Source organism: Notechis scutatus, chromosome 2 (genome assembly GCF_049901735.1).
Source record: "Notechis scutatus isolate UNSWTSFEM ecotype Mainland chromosome 2, rNotScu1.2, whole genome shotgun sequence".
Classification (NCBI taxonomy): Eukaryota; Metazoa; Chordata; class Lepidosauria; order Squamata; family Elapidae; genus Notechis; species Notechis scutatus.
The window spans coordinates 31218448-31239763 of NC_142010.1; the positions used below are offsets into that span (position 1 = coordinate 31218448).

Below are 21316 nucleotides of genomic sequence, written 5' to 3' on the forward strand. Positions count from 1 at the left end.
AGAACCAGTAGTTATACCAGTCAAATCCCATCCCTTGGCTGAGCTTAAATTTTCCTTGCTTTAACTATATTTTAAATATTACATTTTTCAGTATACATTTTGAATGTCAAAATAGGAAATTTCACCACCAAATTTTGGAAAGGGTATCGCTGAAAATCGGCCATTGAATTAAAATTGAGGGATTACTACTATATTCAAGTTGGAAGCATCTCAGCAACGTGCTTCTGGGTTGAAAGGATTAGCTGGTGACATTCCCGTTGCCTGGGGGATGCCTGGTTGGCATCCCTTTCATGTCCCTGTAAATTTTCCCACTGAAATGGTATCTTATCTATTCACAGATGCACACTTTCAAACTGCTACATTGGCAGGAGTGGAGCAAATGATGGGAGCTTGTCATGCAGTAGAACTCGGGTCTCGAACACAGGGTTGTTAATCCTTAGTCCAGTTGGTCTAACCACATGAGCTACTGCGTTCCAGTTGAGGGTTGAAGAATGCCTGCTGTTGTCCTACAATGGGATAAATTAAAAACATAGATTCTATCCATGGTTGTATTAATCTCTTTGGAAATCTGATATAGGTCATGATTTAGAAAGGATACTTTTAACAGTATTCTAAATTCCGAGCTTGGGTCTGGTGCTGTCTGAGCTTAAAGAAGGATTCTACAGCCTTTCACCTAGATAACCAAACAGAGATTCAAAATTGTTTCCTCCCCCCCAAAGCTGATGGAAAAATGTTGCTGAACAGGGTGGCTTGTAGTAGGAGAAAAAAAATGGTATTATTCCTATGGTATTAGGAACTGTGGTAGCGCAGTGGTTAGAATGCAGTACTGCAGGCTAACTCACTGCTCACTCTAGGAGTTTGATTCTGAGCGGCTCAAAATTGATTCAACCTTCCATCACTCCGAGGTTGGTAAAATGAGGACCCAGGTTGTTGGGGGGTAATATGCTGACTCTGTAAACTGCTTAGAGAGGGCTGTAAAAGCACTACAAAGCAGAATATAAGCCTAAGTGCTATTGCTATTTCTCAATAGTTTTGAGCAGGCATAATCTCCGTTCTACTTGATGGTGACAGCAGGACTAAAAGCAGCTGAAATAAATACAGATGGTTTTTTTTTCCTTTGGACCATATTGGGATTCTTCAGTCCTTTATACTTTTTATATAAAAATTCAGTTGTTGAAAAGTACATTTAAAAAAAAACATGATTTGAAAACATAAGTAACATATTCCTATTAATTTAAATAAATCAATTGCCCAGCCAAATGCAAATTAAAAATGACTTGGAAACAGAACTTGCTGTACTACATAAAATGTTTGATATGGGACGGTTTTTTTGTTTGTTTTTAAGTAGAATGGCAATTGAGCTTGGATACAGGGAATGGATAATCAATATCCACAAGCTAAAGTAGCTTCCTCCACTAATGGCATATGATTTTTTTCCTGTTTCTAGGCAAAGATGTTTGGAGCACGAGACACTTAGAAAAAAACGAATTAATTTGAAATCTGTAGTGGAAGATCAGTTTCAATTAAAGCTACACTTCAGCTTTCATGGGCAAGGGGCTAGTTAGCGCTAAACGCCATAGCGGTATGCAGTGAATAAAAAGATACCTTTACAAATTACTACTTTGTTTACAGATTTCATAGAATATTACATTTAACCTAGCTAATAAATATTTGCTCCTTCACAAATGTGTTAGGTATAAACTAGTGCCTCCCCATAGTTTGAAGTTGTACACTAATTTTGGCGTTACTCTTTTTCACTTGGAAAATATTTAGCATTGTATCCTGAATATTATGCACGATAGTTGTATACTATGGGGTGGGAGAATTGTCCTAGCAGTAAAAAGCAGTGAAAGAAAAGAAGAGATGCGTTCTTTAACAAATACTATGATGATTTTATGCTAAGAATGCAATTCAGATCCGATTCTCCATTTCATAATTCAGGTTGGTCTCCTCGTTGGTCGAATCGTTGTTACAAATATTCTTGTTCATAAAAAAGCTATACAAGCCAATTGCACAGATCCAATTTGGTTTAGGGGTTAATAGAAACCAGGAGATTGTAAGTTCTAGTCCCACATACTTGTCTGCCACATCTGTTCATCTCTGCCCTCTGCCTTTTATCCCCAGATCTAGGGTGGGGCCTTGCTAGCAATGGCGGTTCTTCCTTCCCCAGGATTAGCCCACTGCTCTCCTCTTCTCTGCCTTCTACGCAGCCGCTTGTCAGGCACTGGACCCAGCTGTTCCTTCTCTTCTTCATCAACCACCTCCAGACCTGGGGGCTGTTGACTCTCCATCTGAGGGCTAATGGATGGCCCAGGCTCCGTCTCTCTCTCTCTCTCTCTCTCTCTCTCTCTGCCAGCTCCATTGTCTCTTCCCCCTGGGAGCTCCCAGGTTACACTGATGCTTACTCTGACTCCCACGCCTCCACCTCCTCCTCCTCCTCTAATTCAGCTGCTGGAGGGGCTGGCAGCCAACAGGCCACAACACCAACTCCCTTCACAAGGAAGTTGCTGTGGGGAAAATAGGAAGAAGTAGTATTATATTTGTTCGCCACCTTGAATTGTTTGTAAATAATAATAATGGCAGGATTCTAAATAAAACAATAATGAATGGATTATTTTTATCTCTTTGGAACAGGGGCATATGGACCTGAGCACTGGGTTACTTCAAATGCAGATTGTGGGAGAACTCACCAGTCGCCAATCGACATCATAGACCATCAGGCACATGTTGGAGCGGAATATCAGGAAATACGCCTGGTTGGCTTCGATAATGAATCTTCTAACAAGACTTGGATGAAAAATACTGGGAAAACTGGTAAGGGTTGCTTTGTTTGACTGTTCATTTGTTGGGCTCGCTTGCTTTTCCATTTGTCATTAATTCTAGCCTGCTTCTGGCAGCCACTGACACGATGAAAAATGTACAAGGAAAGCTTGGAAGGTGGTGGTAACCCTGAGCACCACCCCACTGCTATATACTACACTTATGCATTGGGTGTTCAGATTCTGTAGATAGTACTGAAATTCCTTCCATAGATGAGTTTCCCTGTGCGGTGAATGCTTAAATGAGCTTTATGTAGATCATGTTTTAGAGAAGCTCAACAACCACCTGCCCAAGGGAAGGCAGCTTTATCATTGAACAGGGAGGTGTCCCTTTTACACCTGCTATTTATTCTATTGTACTTGGAGGTATACAGGTGTGACCCTCAACTTACAACAGTTCAGAGTTACAACAGCCCTGAAAAAAATTACTTATGACTGTTTTTTTCACACTTACGCTGTTGCTGCAACCCCATGGTCATGTGATCTCAAAATTCAGACACTCAGCAATTGACTCATATTTATGACAGTCACAGCATCCTGGGATCATCTGATCCCTTTTTGTGACCTTCTGACAAGCAAAGTCAATAGTAAGCCAAATTCACTTAATAAACCATGTTGCTAACTTAACAACAGCAGTGATTCACTTAACTGTGGCGAGAAAGGTTGTAAAATGGAGCAAAATTCACTTAACAAATGTCTCACTTAACAGCATACCTTTTGGGCTCAATTGTGTTTGTAAGTTGAGGACTATCTGTACTTAATTGTATGGCTTGTGGCCATACAATTGATGGTTGCTCTCTATTGCCATCTAGAGACTAAAACAAAAGGAAAACAAATTCTGCTAGAGCAGTTTCTTATACTTTTGGATCTTGGAACCCATTCCTAATTTTAAAAATTATGAAGGATCCCAAAGCAGCTTTTCTTTCTATGGGCTATATTTATTTACCATATTAAAAATGAAACTTGATGCATTTGTAGAATATTTATTGACTGGTTTGTGTAAAAATAACAATGTTGCACCCATTAGTTATACAGTAGGTACAAATAAAATACTTTTCATGAAGACAACTGTATTTTTAGCAAATAAAAATTATGAGAAGAGTGACGTTGTTTTATATTTTTTCCAATATCTTCACAATTTAGAAAATAATTTTGATTTTGCAAATCTCTGAGAGGGGGAGCTTTGGGGGACCTGAAAGAAGTTATAGCTTTAGTTTGGCAAGATTCTGTCCATTAGGTGAAAGCTAGTAAGCAGTTGGACTCGATTGGATCTCATTGTTTCTTGTCTGGCTTGGGCCAGACAAGAATCAACTGAGGGCTGCTTGTACAGAGCCCAATTTCTGTGTTATTTTATTTGTTATTTAATATGATTTATGTAGCTGCCCATCTCCCATGAGTGACTTTGTAGTTTACACAGATCAAAATACACACACGCAAACACCATTCCCCTCATATTGTAATAATATTTTTATAAGCTTTTTAATATTGGTGTATTATCCTGGGGCAAATTGTGGAAATCTATATGCAAACATGTAAGGCAAGAAAAGGCTCTAATTATGTTAACAAGCTTATGCTGAAAAATAAATTATAGTTCATTTATTACCCTGGGCCTGGAATTCTGGAAGGGAGCTGTTTATGAGAAGAATCCTTTAAACATTAATAAAAATTCAAGAGGAACATAAGCAACAACTTCCTGTTAATAAACCAGCATTTTTATTTGTCCATATGTCACATTTTGGAAAGACTTAAGTTTATGTAGTAATTTATTTGTAGATGCTACTATTAATTACCTATACATAGCTTACTTTTCACACTAAAACATACTTGGCACCCCAACAATATTATTTGGAAAAGAGAAATATCAGTTAGGAAGCCCTCTGTACCAGCTTTGTTTACTTTTCACAGATTTTAAGGCTATTTTTGTAGCGCTAAAACTAAAACAACAATAGAAGATGCATATTTTCATTGACAAATACAGAGAAAACCTTGGTATCAATTAAAAACATGCTTTGCAGCTCATGGTATGACCCAGTGGTAAGATTCAAATTTCTTTACTACCGGTTCTGTGGGTGTGGCTTGGTGGGCGTGGCAGGGGAAGGAGACTGTAAAATCTCCAGTCAGAGCTGGTATTTGTTGGTTCTCCGAACTACTCAATTTTTTTTGCTACCAGTTCTCCAGAATTGGTCAGAACCTGCTGAATACCACCTCTGGTATGATCTCAAATGTAAGTCCCACTGAATTTTATGAATGTTAACCTTGATTTTAATTTTAACATCAGATAGGTTGAGTAAAATATAAGTTTTGCTGAAGTGAGTCGGGAGGGTTCTTTTGAGAAAGCAGGTTTTATGATAATAAATATAATATAAACTTTTAATACTCAAACACATCTTTCAGAACTTACATAAGTTGTAAATCATGTGTTTAAAAGATAAGAATATGTAGGTCATTAACTTTACCTTTTATTTCATTCCATTACAGTGAGTTTTCCATAGTGTTAAATGCACTAAAGAAATAAGCTCAAAGGAACAGATGTGTTGTGACTTTCTATAAAGGCTAAGAGTTCTAGGACATACTGTATATTAAAAAAAATTATTTAGTGTAGATTGAATTATAATTGTATTAAATATAAATAGCAATTAATGTCATCAGTTCAGATAATGGTTGGATTGTTATCATTCTAATGCATATTTTCTAAATCTTTGGTAGTTATTTATGTATATTTTTTCTGACTGAACAACAACACAGGGGAGAACAGGGGCCTGTTGTGTTTATGGTCCATGGGGTTTTGAAGAGTCAGACACAACTTAGCGACTGAACAACAGTTTTTTGGTTCTTTGCATAAATAAATATATGACTGAAAATGAGATACCTCTAGCCACCCCACCCCCCAACAAAAAAGTTTGTAGTCATCCAGGAGTAAGCCATGATAACTTTCCATATATCTTAATAAATAAATACACTTCCTTTGCAAATAACACAAAATGTGTAAGTTTTGCCTCAAAATGCATATTTTGCATCATACGCGGGATGTCACTTGCCACCTGTTGCCATCCTACATGGCTGCCTATATTTCAAACAAAATCATGTGAGAAGAGAAATGGTATTGTGAAGGTGTTTAATGCTCAAATTTAATTGCCCTTCAGGGTCAATTTCCCCAGAGGTTTCCAGAGGAACTGAAAGCTACTGTGATCATCACAAGTGTTATTAATGGTAAAATATTTGCAGGAGAGGCGTACAGTGTTTTCTCTGATGGGCAACAAGTATGAATGTGGTACTCTGTCATGACCTGTCTATGCCAAGGCTTTTGTAAAGCTTTTATAACCATGCACAAAACAAGAAGTGCAGGAAACTAGCTTATAAGGTGAAATGCCCTTCCTGTGAACCTCCCAGTATCTCTGCACCTGGCATTACTTACCTCAGGGAGCATTCCAGGGGTGGGATTCAATTTTTTTAACAACCAGTTCTGTGGACGTGGATTAGTTGGTGGGCATGGCTTGGTGGTCATGTGACTGGCTGGGCATGGCCAACTCAACATCACTCACATCGAGGCATGCATCTCCTCGCTTGGCCTCTCGGGACTATGGGGATGCTGCAACAGTTGTAAGTGTGAAAAATGGTTATAAGTCACTTTTTTCAATGCCATTGTAACTTTGAATGGTCACTCCACACAAGCAAAGTACCAGCAAAGGAGGGGAAAAATACTCAAGAGAAGTTCCAGAGACAGGAAGTCTAGTCCTACCAAGAATGTAATAAGGGTTAACGGAGAGGCAGTTTCTGTAAGCAACACCAGAATGTTTCCTTCCTGCCTTCCTTACAGGATTAGGCCAGTAATTTCTTCTAACAACCGGTTCTAGCGAATAGGTGCGAACCTGTAGAATCCCACCCCTGGAGCATTCCCAGACTCAGGCTGTGCCCTGTTATACATCTTATAATTTTTTATACTATAACTTCATGTAGTCATTAAACATAGCATTAGCTTGGGTATACAGGTGGCAAACCTTGTCACCTATTTATATGTTCAAATTAGATATCTATAGAGACTATGCAACTGGATTCAGTGTCTCCCTTTCCTTTCCTCTCTCCTCTCTCTCTCTCCTCTTTCTCTCCTCTCTCCTCCCATATCTTCAATTCTGGAAATGAAATTTGTAAACGCCTATAATCCCCTTATTGTCTGCTTATGCCATGTGGCATCCAAAGGGGAACTGGAGTAAGGGAAATCCATTTGTGTCATCAGAACACTTTTTTTGAAAAAGATTACTTATTCAGTTGAATCACTTCAAAAGACTGCCCTGTTGACTTTCCGATTTCAAATGTCACCCTGTCATGTCTTTCCATCCACTCTATTTCCCTCCATCTCTCAATTAATTATCTGTGCAACACTTCATTCCATTTTAAACATTTGGCTCAAAAAAGATCTCCTTTTTTAATTTTACAAAACCAAACTCTTGTTACCTTCTTCCCCATATGTTGTTGTTATGGTAGTGCTTGTTCCATAAAGAGAATTTGTTTATTATTCATATTTATGGTTGCATAAACCTCCCCCGCAATTCATTCCTCATAGAAACCTTGTATGAATTGCACTATTAAGAACTACCTCATAAATGTTTATTAATAAGAAGTCCCACTGAATAGATTTACTCCTAGGGAAAGAAACACTACAGCCCTCGCTGCTAAGTTGGTTTCTGAGTTCCATAATTTTGGAACTTCATTCTTTCATTTGTCCCCTCGTGTGTAAAGATGGGCACCTTTATTGATCCTGTCATGAAAGAAGCCATATTCTATATACACAGACTGAAAACATTTGTCTGACTCTGCTTTATCTTCAATGAGCCAATTACACAACCCAAAAAGTCGCTTCAAAGAAAGATGGGTAGCAAACAAATCTAATAAATAAATCTGGAAAGGAGATGTGCACAAACTCCTGAAGTTTGTAGAGACAGTTGCATTATTATTATTTTTCAATCATAGCGAACGGTTTTCTGCTGTAGTCAGAAATGGCGGGTCACACTTTTCTACCAAATCGTGTGCAGTAGAATTGTAATAGGGGAATTATGAGGCAATAATAGAATCATAAGAGTTGAAAGGCGCTATTTAAACTCTTCCATCCAACCTCCTGGGCAGTGAAGGAATCCCAAATGACAGAGAAGTGTTTAACCTCCACTTAAAAACATCTAGTGAAACAGAGCCCACCACATCCCTGGGTAATTGCTTCCCCTGTTGAACTGCTCTTACTGATAAGGAGTTCTTTTTACATTTAATCAAAACTTGTCTCCCTGTAACTTAAATCCATTGTGCCATGTCCTGCACCCCGCAGTGATAGAGAACATGTCTTGACTTTCTTCTGCATAACATCTCTTTCAAATATTTGAACAGCGCTAAACGTGTTCTCCATCAAGTCTTCTTTTCTCAAGAAGAGAAGTTCCAAGTTTCTTCAATCTTTCCCCCCCTAAAACTTTCTAGTACCCTGCTATACTTGAAAAATTGTGTGTTAGAGTGTGTGTGTGTGTGTGTAAATGTGGAAGCTGTCCCAGTCCATTAAGACTCTGGGCAATGAACAAGAATGGAGTAATATAACATAATATACAAAATACAATAAACAAATGCAGAAAGCAAATGGAATTAAACATAATTGGTTGACCTCACCAATGAAGGATAAATTGGCACAATCATTTCCTCTGATTTGGAAATTATCACTTTTGTTGATGTAATCTAAAATTTGACTTGTCTTTTTGTTGCCACGTCACAATTTAGTTTGCAATCCTATGAAGATAAAGGACAAGACTGTGTTAAGTCATGCCTTGGACATCGTCCTTAATCAGTGCTTCAGGTTATGCATATTTGAGATTCTAAAAAAAAAAAAATCCCACTTGGTTTAGAGAGTTTTTCCAAAAACCTTCTAAGCAATCCAACATAGAGTAAAAAGGCCTTCTCTCAACTGCAGTCTGTGGTGTTTGGAAGTTCCTAGAGCTGAATTTAGCAATCTTGACAATTGACTACAACTCCCAGAATTCTACAGAAAACATGGCCATTGTGCATTTGCCAAGGTTGAGAAACACTGGCTTAAAGGTTTAATTGTACACATAGGACACATCAAAATCTGGTTTGGATTTTTACTAAGTGTAGCTATATGCAAAGTGTATTTATCTGTAGAAAGAATCTCTTCTTTCTGGTTCTCATTATTACAAAGCAGTCCTGGCAAATTTGCTTTGAAATAAGCTATCTAGAATAAATATTGTACTCCTCATAACATCTCAATAATATTCTATTGCATGAGATAACAGAAGGAAAACACGTTTGGATCCTTGTAATTTTATCCATACAGGTTGCCTTTGCTTAGTGACGCTTTACTATCATTCAAAATTGACAGCCCGTAAAGCACCGCAGGTCATCCCAAATTGTGCTCTACACTCCTCCCACATGTGACCATGTTTTGGGTGGGTCAACTCTCCAAACCGCTGTAGTGTTCCACATTCCTGTAACCATGTTTTGCTATCTTTTTTCCAGTTTTTGGCCAAAAAAAAAAAAGCTCATTCAAATGAATGGGTTTTCTTAATGACCATGGTGTTCATTTAACAACTCCGGTGAAAAAGTCCAGAAAATTACTTCTAGTCACAGCATTGCCTTGATTTAATGGTTGTAATTCAGGGTTCAATTACAAATGTAAGTCAAGGGCTACCTGTATTTAAGGCAGAAATGGACTATGTGCTGTACAATTAAAAACATATTTTTGCCCCATAGTGGGCAGTTCTAAATTTTTGGGAAGGCGAGGACTAAAAGGCAACCTTATGCCTTAAACCAGGGGTGTCAAACTTAAGGCCCGGGGGCCAGATCCGGCCCATGGGGTGCTTGGATCTGGCCTATGGGCCCACCCTGGAAACAGCAAAGGGCAGGCCTGCCTGTCAGCGAAAAAAGAGCTTGGGAGGGCCATGCATGGCCCACGTAAGCTCCATTTTCACTGACAGAGGGTTGCAGGACATCGTCCCAGCCAAAAACATAGTTTGCGATGGCCACATGTGGCCCCCTGAGCTCTGTTTTCACTGGCAGAGGGTTGCAGGAGGCCATCGCAGCCGAAAACAGAGCTCGGAAGCCCATTTTCACAGTCCCACCCCGGCCCTCCGAGGTCAAACACAACCCTGATGCGGCCCTCAATAAAATTAAGTTTGACACTCCTGCCTTAAAGTAAAGAAAATATAAGAGAGTAATACATTATTTCCCTTAAATCAACCAGTCCCCCTCTAAAATGTACAAATCCCAAGATACTTTAAAACATGCCAGAATAGTTGTTTGGGACTCTATGCAGCCCAATGATGGTAGACTATACACCTTTAACTTTTCAGAATGGACTTTGTAATTCCAGCTTTTAGCCCACCAAATTCTATTATTTTTTGGTGTCGTACTTACATTGAGGAAGGTTGGAAGAGAAATATCTCACATATTCTGATTCCATTTAGAACTAAAAAAGATCCCTGAGATTAGGTCATCCAAATCCTTCATCTTGATGGGCTTCAGTAAATCTATTTCTGTTAGATGCTAAAAAAGCCTATTAAAATGTAATGGCCAATACTTGTTCAAGCAGGCAGTATTTTGCTAGCCTTTCGTAATAAGCAGTTCAAAAGAACATACTATCCATAAAGAACCATTTCCCAGGCTAAGCAATCACTCAGACAAATCTAAAGAAAAAATGGCTGTAAAAATATAAAATTTGATAAAAGTAAGGAGTTATTTTTTATTTCTCCTAACATTATAACAAAGAAATATTTTTTTAAAAACGCAGTAACTATATTAACAGAGATTTTACACTCCCATGTGATGTCAGAATTGTTGGATTGTTTAGTTTTAGTTACAAATTCCTACCATGAAGATAGACGATTACAATAAGTATACAGTTAATAAATCAAAGTTCTGATTCTGACTTATATATCAAAGCAAATTTCTTTAAAGGGATTACAAATGAATTGCCATTAAAACAAACAAAAGCCTAGCACGTGGGCTACAATTCATTCATTTCAATGCTTTATGTTTTATAACAAAGCTTAAGTATATAAAACCACACTTATAAAAAGCATTGAATTACTCCAATGTTTCTTTTCATTTATGAGCTCACATAAACCTTTTGTTCCCATACTTTTCAAGTTTTTTTTTTAAATGGCAGAATTATGATCTTGACAAATAAAATGACATTTGGACTTGACAAGCAAAAATTCAAAATTTCTGAATAGATACTTTTTTAAAAATTATATGCCTGCATTCCAGAGATAATATCCAAATAATTTATTATAAAGGCATGATAAAAACTGTAGAGAGGGCATGTGTTAATTTTTTATGTTGTCCTATTTTTTTCCTATTTGGTTCACACTTCACCATCATCGAAGGACGGTGAGTCTGTTAAACTGCCAGGGGAAAAAATTAAAAATGGACACTCGTATTACTCCTTCTGAGAGATCAGCTACTTTTTTTCCAATTTTCTTTTGTTCCATCCCACAGAAGTTCAGTGACCCAAGGTTAGAGGAGAGTTAGCCAAAATTGAGAACCAGACACTCTAAAACCAAAAAAATTATTCAATTTAATTCAGAAATAGAGTCTGAAATGGGTTCTGGCCCAGGCAATGGCTAATATATATATAAAAAATAACACCTAATTGATCCCAAGTTCCAAATGTAGAAATATAGGATTGGCTACAATGAATGTTGTTGTCAGACTAACTCCTTGTTTTCATTTTTCACACCCTTCTCCTGAAGGAAGAACTCAGGAGACACGCTGTAACTGTCACCTATCAAAAGTCACTTGTCAAAAACAAAAAACAAAAAAGAACAGGAATTTTGAAATAGGTGTCTGAACTTGCTTTTAGATTTTCTGCATTTTCATTTTTTTCCTTGTGTCTCACGTCTTCTATAAACTGGAAGATAGGGCCTGTCATGTTACTGATCTTTGTAAGAAAACCCAGGTGTTTTTTTGTTTTTTGTGAAGTTTATGGCACAATAAAAAATTCTCCAGATAATCCATGCCACTTTTAATACACAGAATGATACCTGATGGGTGCATCTGCAAATAGATTAGTGCACAATTCCAGGAATATTTCATGCCTGTAAAATATTGGAGATAGTGTTACTAGAGAAAAGATACATCCAAGGTGCAGGCAGATATGCATAGACGTGTGTGTGTGTGTGTGTGTGTGTGTGTGTGTGTGAGAGAGAGAGAGAGAGAGAGAGAGAGAGAGAGATTCTACAAAACCCAATAAGAGATAACTGTAAAATGAACAATTAGATGAACATTTCAGATTATACATTCTCCTAATTATCCTTTTAATTATTAATCTAAAACAAGTAAAATGACCCCTGACAGAGCCATAAATGATTTAGCGATCATCAAATATTTATATAATGCAGCTGAATCCCGCTGTGCATTGTAACAGATTCAGAGAAGTCTATATTCTTATGGGATTGTCCATTAGTTTGTCACACATTAAAAAGAAGTGGGGAAAAGCCCTCTTTAAGTCTCTTTTTGCTTCCTAGTACATGTCACCTTTAAAAAGAAAGATGGGAAAAACCTCTCTTTAATTGGCTTCTTTCCTCCTCATCCATACACAGGTTTACCTCCGTTTTAATACATGTTTTCATTCTGACATAGAAAATCTGCAAAAAATGCTGCATAAATATATGACCTTCATCTCCGCACCATATTTTAATTCATTTAATTTATAATAGCATGCCTAGGTATTTTTCCATTAGTCAAACAACAAAACTGTTCCTAATGTTATTCTTAAGAAACCAAACTGGATTCAGATAAGCCAAATGGTATTTCAGCCTATGCAATAATTATATGTGAACTTTTGTTATTTGTGAACTTGTGTCAATATGTTATTCCTACTGGTTCTCAACGTTCGAAAACCCTTTTCAGAATATTTATTTGTTATGAAAATGTTTTTATAAAGAAGTTATTATAGAACAGCTCAGAACCAACTGTTGTTCTTTGTGGTGCTTTTTCTTTATCTTAGATCTAGAATCTAAGACAAAGAACTAGACAAAGCAGTCGCTTGGATCTAGAAAGATGCTGGCTAGGGAATGATCCTGGAAAGTCAATAAGGTTACTGAGTCACATTATTTATTTGTTTTCTTAATGAATTAATTGTAGGTACTATTGGTACATGCAGATGTGTACCTAATTGCCAAGAGAGAGCAACTTTGGTGTAGGTTAACACACCACACTAGAAACTGGGAGGCTTGAGTTCTAGTCCCACCTTGGCACAAAACCACCTTGATGATTTTGTGCTAGTCACTTTCCCTCAACTCTAGGAAGAAAATCTTCAGCCCTACTGAAAAGCTTGCCAAGAAGTTGCCAGGACTCAAAATTGACTTGAAGGTATCATCAATCAATCAGGTTACTCTCCAGATTATTTAGATTGTACAATTAATAGTAAATTGGCCAGCAAAAACTATAGTTCCCCATATATTTTGGTACATTTTGTCCTAATAGTATTAGTATCTAAGATTCTTAAGTGCTATGTAGATATATCCTATGTACATCCTTTGTAAATAGAACACTTCCAGAGATGAAATAAAGAATTCAGAACATTTAGGAAAGCTGCTATGAATAGTCTTGGTCCACATTTAGTGATAGCAATAGTATTTAGACTTATTGTGATGACCTGGGGCGTGACACAAAAATAACCAAGTCACAAAAATAGAAGAAAGTCCCTTTAATGCCTCCAACTTGACCCCAATGTCCAATTATCTTCGGCTGGATATCAAACTCTTAAAGAAAACAGTCTATGGAGGAAGTAAATGCAGTCTGAACCCAAAGTAAAGTTAATTAGAAATAAAAAACAACAACACAAACCACACTGAAGGAATTAATACAGCAGGGCAGGATGATTAATTGCAGACTTCTACCAGATAACTGCAGCAACCACAGTTGGGAGGAAGCCAAAACACAGATAAGCTCTGACAAGAATAATGCATGCTTTGCTTCCAGCAACTTTGCCATGCACAGTTTGTCCTTTTAAATAGTCTCCCAGCTGCAGCCCATGAAGGGGATCAGGGCCCCTTCCTCCCCCATAGACCACGCCACTCACATTTCTCCCTTATCCGCTTCTCCCTGCATGCCCTAGGATGAAGAGGGGATGGGCCTGGGTCTTCCTCTGAATGCCCATCTGGCCTGTGCCCTTCCCCAGTTTCCTCCACAACCACTGGAGCCACACTTCCACTCTCTGTCAGCTGTTCCATCTCTCCCTCGGAGTCAGACTCCAACTGGGGCATGACACTTATATAGTACTTCATAGAGGTATGTATATACAGTGTTGTCTAAGCAATTTAGTATATACTAAGTATATACAGTGCTCTTTAAGCAATTTACAAAGTCAGAATATTGCCTCCAACAGTCTGGGTCCCCATTTTACCAACTATAGAAGGATGGAAGGCTGAGTCAACCTTGAGCCCCATCAGGATTGAACTCCAGGCTGTGAGCAGAATTCGCCTGCAATACTGCATTCTAACCACTGTACCACCACGGCTCACTTACTCATTTAGCTACCTTCTGAATCTTTTTTTAACCCCAAATTGTTCTTTTTCCATTCAATCTTATCTAGTTATTTGTGCATGTATCATTCAGAAATTTTATTTTTAGCTGTCTGCAGGTATATCTTTGTAACAACTGTATCCCATTTTATGGAAGCACAGTGCAAAAATGCACTGTATATACACCATGCTGTAGTATTCTTCGTTGCATCAATTCATTAGGATGCATGCACACACAAATTAGTGCATATGTGTGATACAGTGATCTGTAGTAACAAGATTTCTCACAACTGCTTCTTAGGCAGATTAACTTTCTGGCTTAATTAATTCCCAAGTCAAGATGGCAAACTGCGCATAGCTGTGTAATTTCAGTGGGACTTTCATATATAACAAGGTGCTGGAGTTCAACCTTGTTTTCTTCACTTTGTAATTCTGCAGAAAGGCCTGAAAATTATCTGCTGGGGTAAGTGTGTAGAAGATCCTCTGAGAGCCCTATTTGCTGTGTCAGATTGTTTTCTTTCTAGAGTTCTCTGCCAAATAATCTTCCTAGTCCTGTACGTTTGTTGAATACATACCTGAGAAATCTAAAGGTGTGAGAAGATCTTGTTGAATTAAGGGGAGGAGTCAGGGAGTGGGCCAAGACAGGTGGGTGGCTGAGATGGGAAGGAGAGAGAGATAAGCAAATAGGGGAAATTGCATTGCCTCTATGGTCATAAGTGTGAGCAGGCTGTCCAGCCCCATTATGTGAACACAGGGCCACTGCAACTGCCATAAGTTTGGGCACAAGTCATAAGTCCCTTCCTTCAGTACCATCACAATTTGGAACGGTTGCTAAACGATTAGTCGTAAGTCAAGGACTATCTGTACTTCAGAGCGAGAAGCAAAATTGAGTTTCTTATATTAGAAATGTTAGATCCATGTTTTTCTTCTTCTTTTCAATTGTGTCCAATACTCACAGTCTGCCTGGGCAATTCCCTGCAGTCTTTGGGGCAAGGTTTTTCAGAAATGGTTTGTGAAATGATAACAAATGTGTGTATGATATCTACGGCAAAAAATAAATAAATCAATATTGACCTTTTTTAAAAAAATTCTTCTCTTTCCAGTTGCCATCCTTCTAAAGGATGATTATTTCATCAGCGGAGCTGGACTACCGGGAAGATTCAAAGCAGAAAAAGTTGAATTTCACTGGGGCCAGAGTAATGGATCTGCTGGTTCAGAGCATAGCATCAATGGGAGGAGATTCCCAGTTGAGGTTGGTCACAATAAGTTACCATTTTTAATAGGGAAAAATATTGCTTTGATCTGAGTTTCTTCTAAAAATGTGCAGTACGATTTGTGTACTTTTTCTTTTGTTTTTCACAAAAGAAGTTATTTTACTGAAATTATGCTTCACAATGAAGGAAGACTGTTCTGTCCTCACTACACATTAGTCTGTGTACAGCTCGACGTACAGCTAAACCCCACCTATCCAATAAAACAGACCGTGTGCATAGATCTGGATGCTTTATTGAAAGAACAGGTTATGATGAAATTGGGGAAAATAGGGATATATAAATGAAAACCAAATACAAGATAGACAGTATTAAGTCACTGCTGAACATAACAATTAATAAATACAAGCAATTTAAATCTCACCAGCTGATGCTCTGTGTGTGGGAAGTGTCCTTGGATAACCATTTGCTACAGATTAAGATGGATTCTTCTTTGTGCTTTTGCCTTCTCCAAGTGCTAGAAGAAATGGAGTCTGGCTTCCTAGTGTGCACTTGTTTTGAGAGCGTGGGCTGATGGACAAAAGGGTGGGGTCAGCTTCAAACAATACACTGGGAATTTGTCTCTCCGGCCAATAGATGGGGCTACATAACATTAACAGTATATAAAGATCATATGTTGGGGTGTGTTTCTCCATCCAGCCACTAGATGGTGCTAGAGAGCAACAACAGTATATAAAAGTTATATGCTAGGGCATGACAAAGACCCGTGAGAATGTTAATTTTACATCCAGAACATCTGCTATATATATATTTAAAAGAAATTCTTCTTGGCATAGATTAAATCATTGGCACAGAGCGAAATTCAGACATAGGATGACTTGGTGTAACTGATATGAACTGTGTTAGATATAGGAAGGTGGGTTATCTAAAAAAAAGATTCAAATAATCTAGTCTTCAGTGGTAGGAGACAATTGTACATCTTCAGTGGTAGGAGACAGTTGCTACTATGATAAATTCCATAGGATTTAGGAAGAAGCATGATGTGATTTACTGGAGATTTTTAGAGGTTAGCCTAGGACCGTGATAGTGGCGCATGTGCCACCTGCCAGCTGATTGCTGGGTAGCTGCCGCACATGTGTGGGGGCAGGACACATGCAGGAGATGCACACACATGCGCCGATGTCACCATGCATGCAGGGGTCATGGGCGCATGCACAGGGGGCATGGGGGCCCCTGTGTGCATTGCCTTATGGGTGCTGGCACGCACTTTTGGCACTCGAGGACGGAAAGGTTTGCCATCACTGACCTAGGAGCTGAGTTTTAAACTAAGGATAATTTCTGGAACAGAGAGAAAGTCACGCCTGGAGGTATACATTTTAATGTCATTTTCTTGCAGGAAGGGACCCAGTTCATATGTTACATCTATCCAGTATTCTAATTAGCACTCCAACAGAAAATGAATTGCTATCCACATTATCTTCAAATTGCCTACAGCAGAATCCTTGGGGACTTGCAACCTTCCCCAGGGATGAAAGATGTCAGTATGGAAGACCTAGGCTAATCCCAACCCCTCCGATTTCAGACAGCACTTCCCTTATTCCAAACCTTGCTTATATTATATCCAGAAATAAGGTATCCTTTTCTGGGTCTTGCATGATGCTGAGCAAGAGAACTGGACATACAACTTTATTTTACTCTATACCAGCTTTTCTCAACCTAGGGCCTTCTAGTGTGTTGGATGGCAATTTTCAGAATCCCTCTGCAGGTTAATAATAAATAGCTAGCCTTGGAGTAGCTGTCACCAACCTTGTGGACTTCCTCATAGTTGAGGAAAAAACTTTTGTTCTTTTTTTGTAATTCAACCAGTCTGGAAAGTAGCACTTGATTGGAAAATTGACTCACTCAGTCTCAGTCTCTCTCCCTCCCTCACCCTCCCTCCCTCCCCCCTCCCCCACACACATCATCATATACAGTATCTATCATATATCTATCTATATCTCTAAGAGTTGGGTATGGTGACTTGGCAACCAAAAATCTCCAGGTTGGAGTGAACAGTTATGTAAACACACTTTATTTCTTTATTTGTCAAATTTAGGTAACACTGATCTCACCCTCAGAGTGACTCTGGGTGATGTACAGTTACTTCACAAAGCCCTCAAGTGCATCTGTTTGGCAAGATGGGAAGAAATAGTTTCAGATTAAACTCTGAAGCAGAGAGTACTGTATTCTGTGGTGTATCAGCTTCATTCTTGCTCTCAGTAAACAGTTGAATCTATCCAAGTTGCGCCTGGGAGTCTTCTGTTGAATAAAGTTATTCCTGATAAAGAATTGCCAAGATTGACTGAGAGCCAGTTTGGTGTGGTAGCTAAGGCACCAGGCTAGAAACCTGAGGCACAACTCCAGGTGGGTGATTTTGGGCCAGTCCTTTTATCCCTAGGAAGGAGGCAATGACAAATCACTATCAAAAAACTTTGCCAAGAAAACTGCAGAGACTGGTCTAGGCAGTTGCTTGAGTCAAAATCTGACTTGAAAGAACCCTCATCTATAAATATTTAAAAATTTAACTGACTGACACTGACTACCATGGTTTACAGTAAAAGAAAAGGCCTAAAATCAAAACATAAGCCATATAAAATACTTAAAATAGCCATTAAGGTAGTAAAAAATAATGAACTTGCATTGCCTAGCTCACAGTCACCTCTTCTTGAGGAATATTTGTGTTATTTCTGACAAGGTAAGTTAAATGATTCTTTCCAAAGTCAGGGAAAAGAGAACAATGTCCTTAATGGCTCAATTGGCCCTTAGCTCCTTCTGAAACTGAGCCCCAGATATATTCTGGATAATAGTATTCTGTGCAACAACTCTAAACTTTGTAGCATTCTTTTTTTGCCGTTCAACAGGCAGGGGTCTGGTTGTAGTGTTAATTATCTCACTGTGAAAACCTCCCTGCCAATCAGAGCCTTGCCAAATGCCAGAGGCTGTATTTCTAGGAGACCCATCGAAAGGAAAAAAGCATCAGAATCAGCAGTGGTCCACAGGCACAGATCAAACATTTGCAGGCTGCCCGTGAGACCTCTACCCTCCAGGCTTGGCAGTGTCTCGGTTACCGGAGCATTGGAAAACCAAATGTGCTGCAAATCTAATGGAGAAACCAGATGTGGACGGTGTGTGCCAGTTCCAAAGAGGCTCCACTGGAAGATGCCAATAAGTCTACTTCAGCTGCAAAGGTGTTCCCCCCCACTGTAAATATGGAGCTAATATGGACCGCAAAAGAGACTGCTTGCCACAGGAGGAGGCGGGAGAGCTCACTGAATTCTAAAACTAATTGGAAATGTCAGGTGTAAGATAGAACCTTATTGTTTGACCATGTTGTTTGTATTTTTTATTATCACAAGTAATGTGTCAGATGGTAAGGCAGTGTGAGTTAATTGGTTTCCTTCCTTCGAGCCCATCTGGATCATATTTTTGGAAGTGATTTATATGTTAAATTAGGGGGATAGGATATATGAGAACATCCTTTTCATTACGTTCTCTGCAGAGAGATTGGATCAAAAGCAAAGCATTTATCGGATAGCTGTTATCTTTTAAGCAGAAGAAAAAAAATAAAGAGAAAAATGTCAGTCTTGTGAACTCATGTTCGATTTATGTTTTGTTTCGAGGAAGGAAAGGGATTTAAATGAAAAAGTGAACACCCTTCCTTCCAGTCCCTGTTCTCTGCAGATGGAAGATGGAAACATCTTTTTACACAGATATCAAAAGCCAAATTTGGCAACAAGGAAACCTGTGGAATGCCAGAAGTAGTTTTCCTTCCAACATCCCTCTTGGAAAAATTAGCCAGTCTCTTGCTCTAAAACCTTGTACACCACCCGCCCCCTCATTTGAGTATAATAAAAGTCAGTGAGAATATCCTAGATTGGAAGGACTGTTTTAAATGTTAACATTTCAGGCTCAGTGTAGGTTTATTGTTCCATAAGGCACTGATACAATAACATTTATTGTGTCAAATTTATAAGATTCTCTCCACAACATATTGCTTAAGGCCTCTTGGCCATCCACTGCAAACTGTCCTTTCCAGCATCCCACATTTAGTTAGCTTTGCTGACATGAAACTTTTATGCAACTTACTCAATAAAGAGTGATTAAGGAATGCACCCTCTTTGCAGTAGCCTTATACAATTCCATGATAGAACAGAGTAGAGTAGAGAGTAGAGTAGAGTAGAATAGCAGAGTTGGAAGGGACCTTGGAAGTCTCTAGTCCAGGGATCGCCAACCTTTTAGACCTCAGGGACCACCAAACTCATAATTTTAGATCCCAGGGACCATTAACTGGTTCGGTGGGTGTGGCCTAATTTGTGGGTGTGGCTTGGTGGTCATGTGACTGGCTGGGCATGGCTTGTATGTAAATATTATGAATATTTATATAGATATTGAATTTTTTATAAAAAAAGAGCAACTTTTAACCAAAATCAGGCAAAGCAGGGAGGCAGATCGAGTTGCTCACAGAATCACAGATTCATTCAAAGATCTATCTATCTGCCATCAGCTAGCTCAGTCTGTCACATAAAATTTGCTTGCAAGCAAACTCATAAAATTTGGTACCAAGCAAACTCACAAAATTAACTCACAACACACCATGTATGTAAATATTGATTTTTTTTATTAAAAAAAGAGCAACTTTTACCCAAAACCAGGCAAAGCAGGCAGATTGAGTTGCTCACAGAATCATTCAATAATCTATCTATCTGCCATCGGCTAGCTCAGTCTCTCAAATTTGCTTGCCGTGAGTCTGCACTGAATTTGCTTGCAAGCAAACCTTCAGTCCTAAGGTTTGGCTGTACTTAAAAGCAGAGCCGAAGATCTAAAGACTAGCTAGAAAGCAAGAATCCAACCATTTCCTGATTCCTAGCTAATCTAAATCTCCCAGCACAGCAGAACAGATGATGGTTGGAAAAAGGAAAAATAGAAATTTAGCAGGCAAGTTTACCGGGTAAGGAGTGAGTGGGCAGGGAGGGTTCCCGTGGGCCATGTGGGCGGCGCAGCCTTGTGTTTCTGCACAGCCTGGATTAATTGCTTTGTGGGGGGTGGTCTGCAGGTGAGATTTCTCTGTGGCCCACCAAAATTTTCTCACGGCCCACCAGTAGACCGCGGCCCACTGGTTGGTGACCGCTGCTCTAGTCCAAACCCCATGTTCAGGCAGAAAACCCTATACAATTTCAAACAAATGGTTATCCAATCTATTCAGTGTTGGAGCATTCAGTGACACAGTGGTTAGACCCTCAGTGGCACAGTGGTTAAAGTACAGTACTGCAAGCTACTCCTACTGCAATTTGGCAGATCGAATCCCACCAAGCTCAAGGTTGACTCAGCCTTCCATCCTTCCGAGGTGGGTAAAATGAGGACCCAGATTGTTGGGGGCAAAAAGCTGACTCTGTAAACCGCTTAGAGAGGACTGTAAACCACCATAAAGCAGTATACAAGTCTAAGTGCTATTGCTATTGCTATTCGCAACTTCTGGAGGCAAGTTGTTCCATTGGTTAATTGTTTTAACTGTTAGAAAATTTCTCCTTAGTTCTTGGTTGCTTCTCTCCTTAATTAGTTTCCACCCATTGCTTCTTGTCCTGCCCTCAGGTGCTTTGAGAATAGCTTGACTCTCTCTTCTTTGTGGCAGCCCCTGAGATATCGGAACACTGCTATCATGTCTCCCCTAGTCCTTCTTTTCATCAGACTAGACATACCCAGTTCCAGCAACCGTCCTTCATATGTTTTAGCCTCC

The 21316-nt window shown here is 39.0% G+C and overlaps 1 protein-coding gene across 3 annotated transcripts in view; it reads left to right on the top strand.

Annotated features, from left to right (window-relative positions):
* Positions 1-21316, top strand: part of PTPRG (protein tyrosine phosphatase receptor type G) — a 704217-nt gene that overhangs the window by 378006 nt on the left and 304895 nt on the right. For all 3 annotated transcript variants that reach the window (XM_026679640.2, XM_026679650.2, XM_087954524.1), the window contains exons 3-4: positions 2635-2814; positions 15436-15584. In XM_026679640.2, the coding sequence (XP_026535425.2) occupies positions 2635-2814; positions 15436-15584 (329 nt within the window). The remainder of the gene's footprint in view (positions 1-2634; positions 2815-15435; positions 15585-21316) is intronic.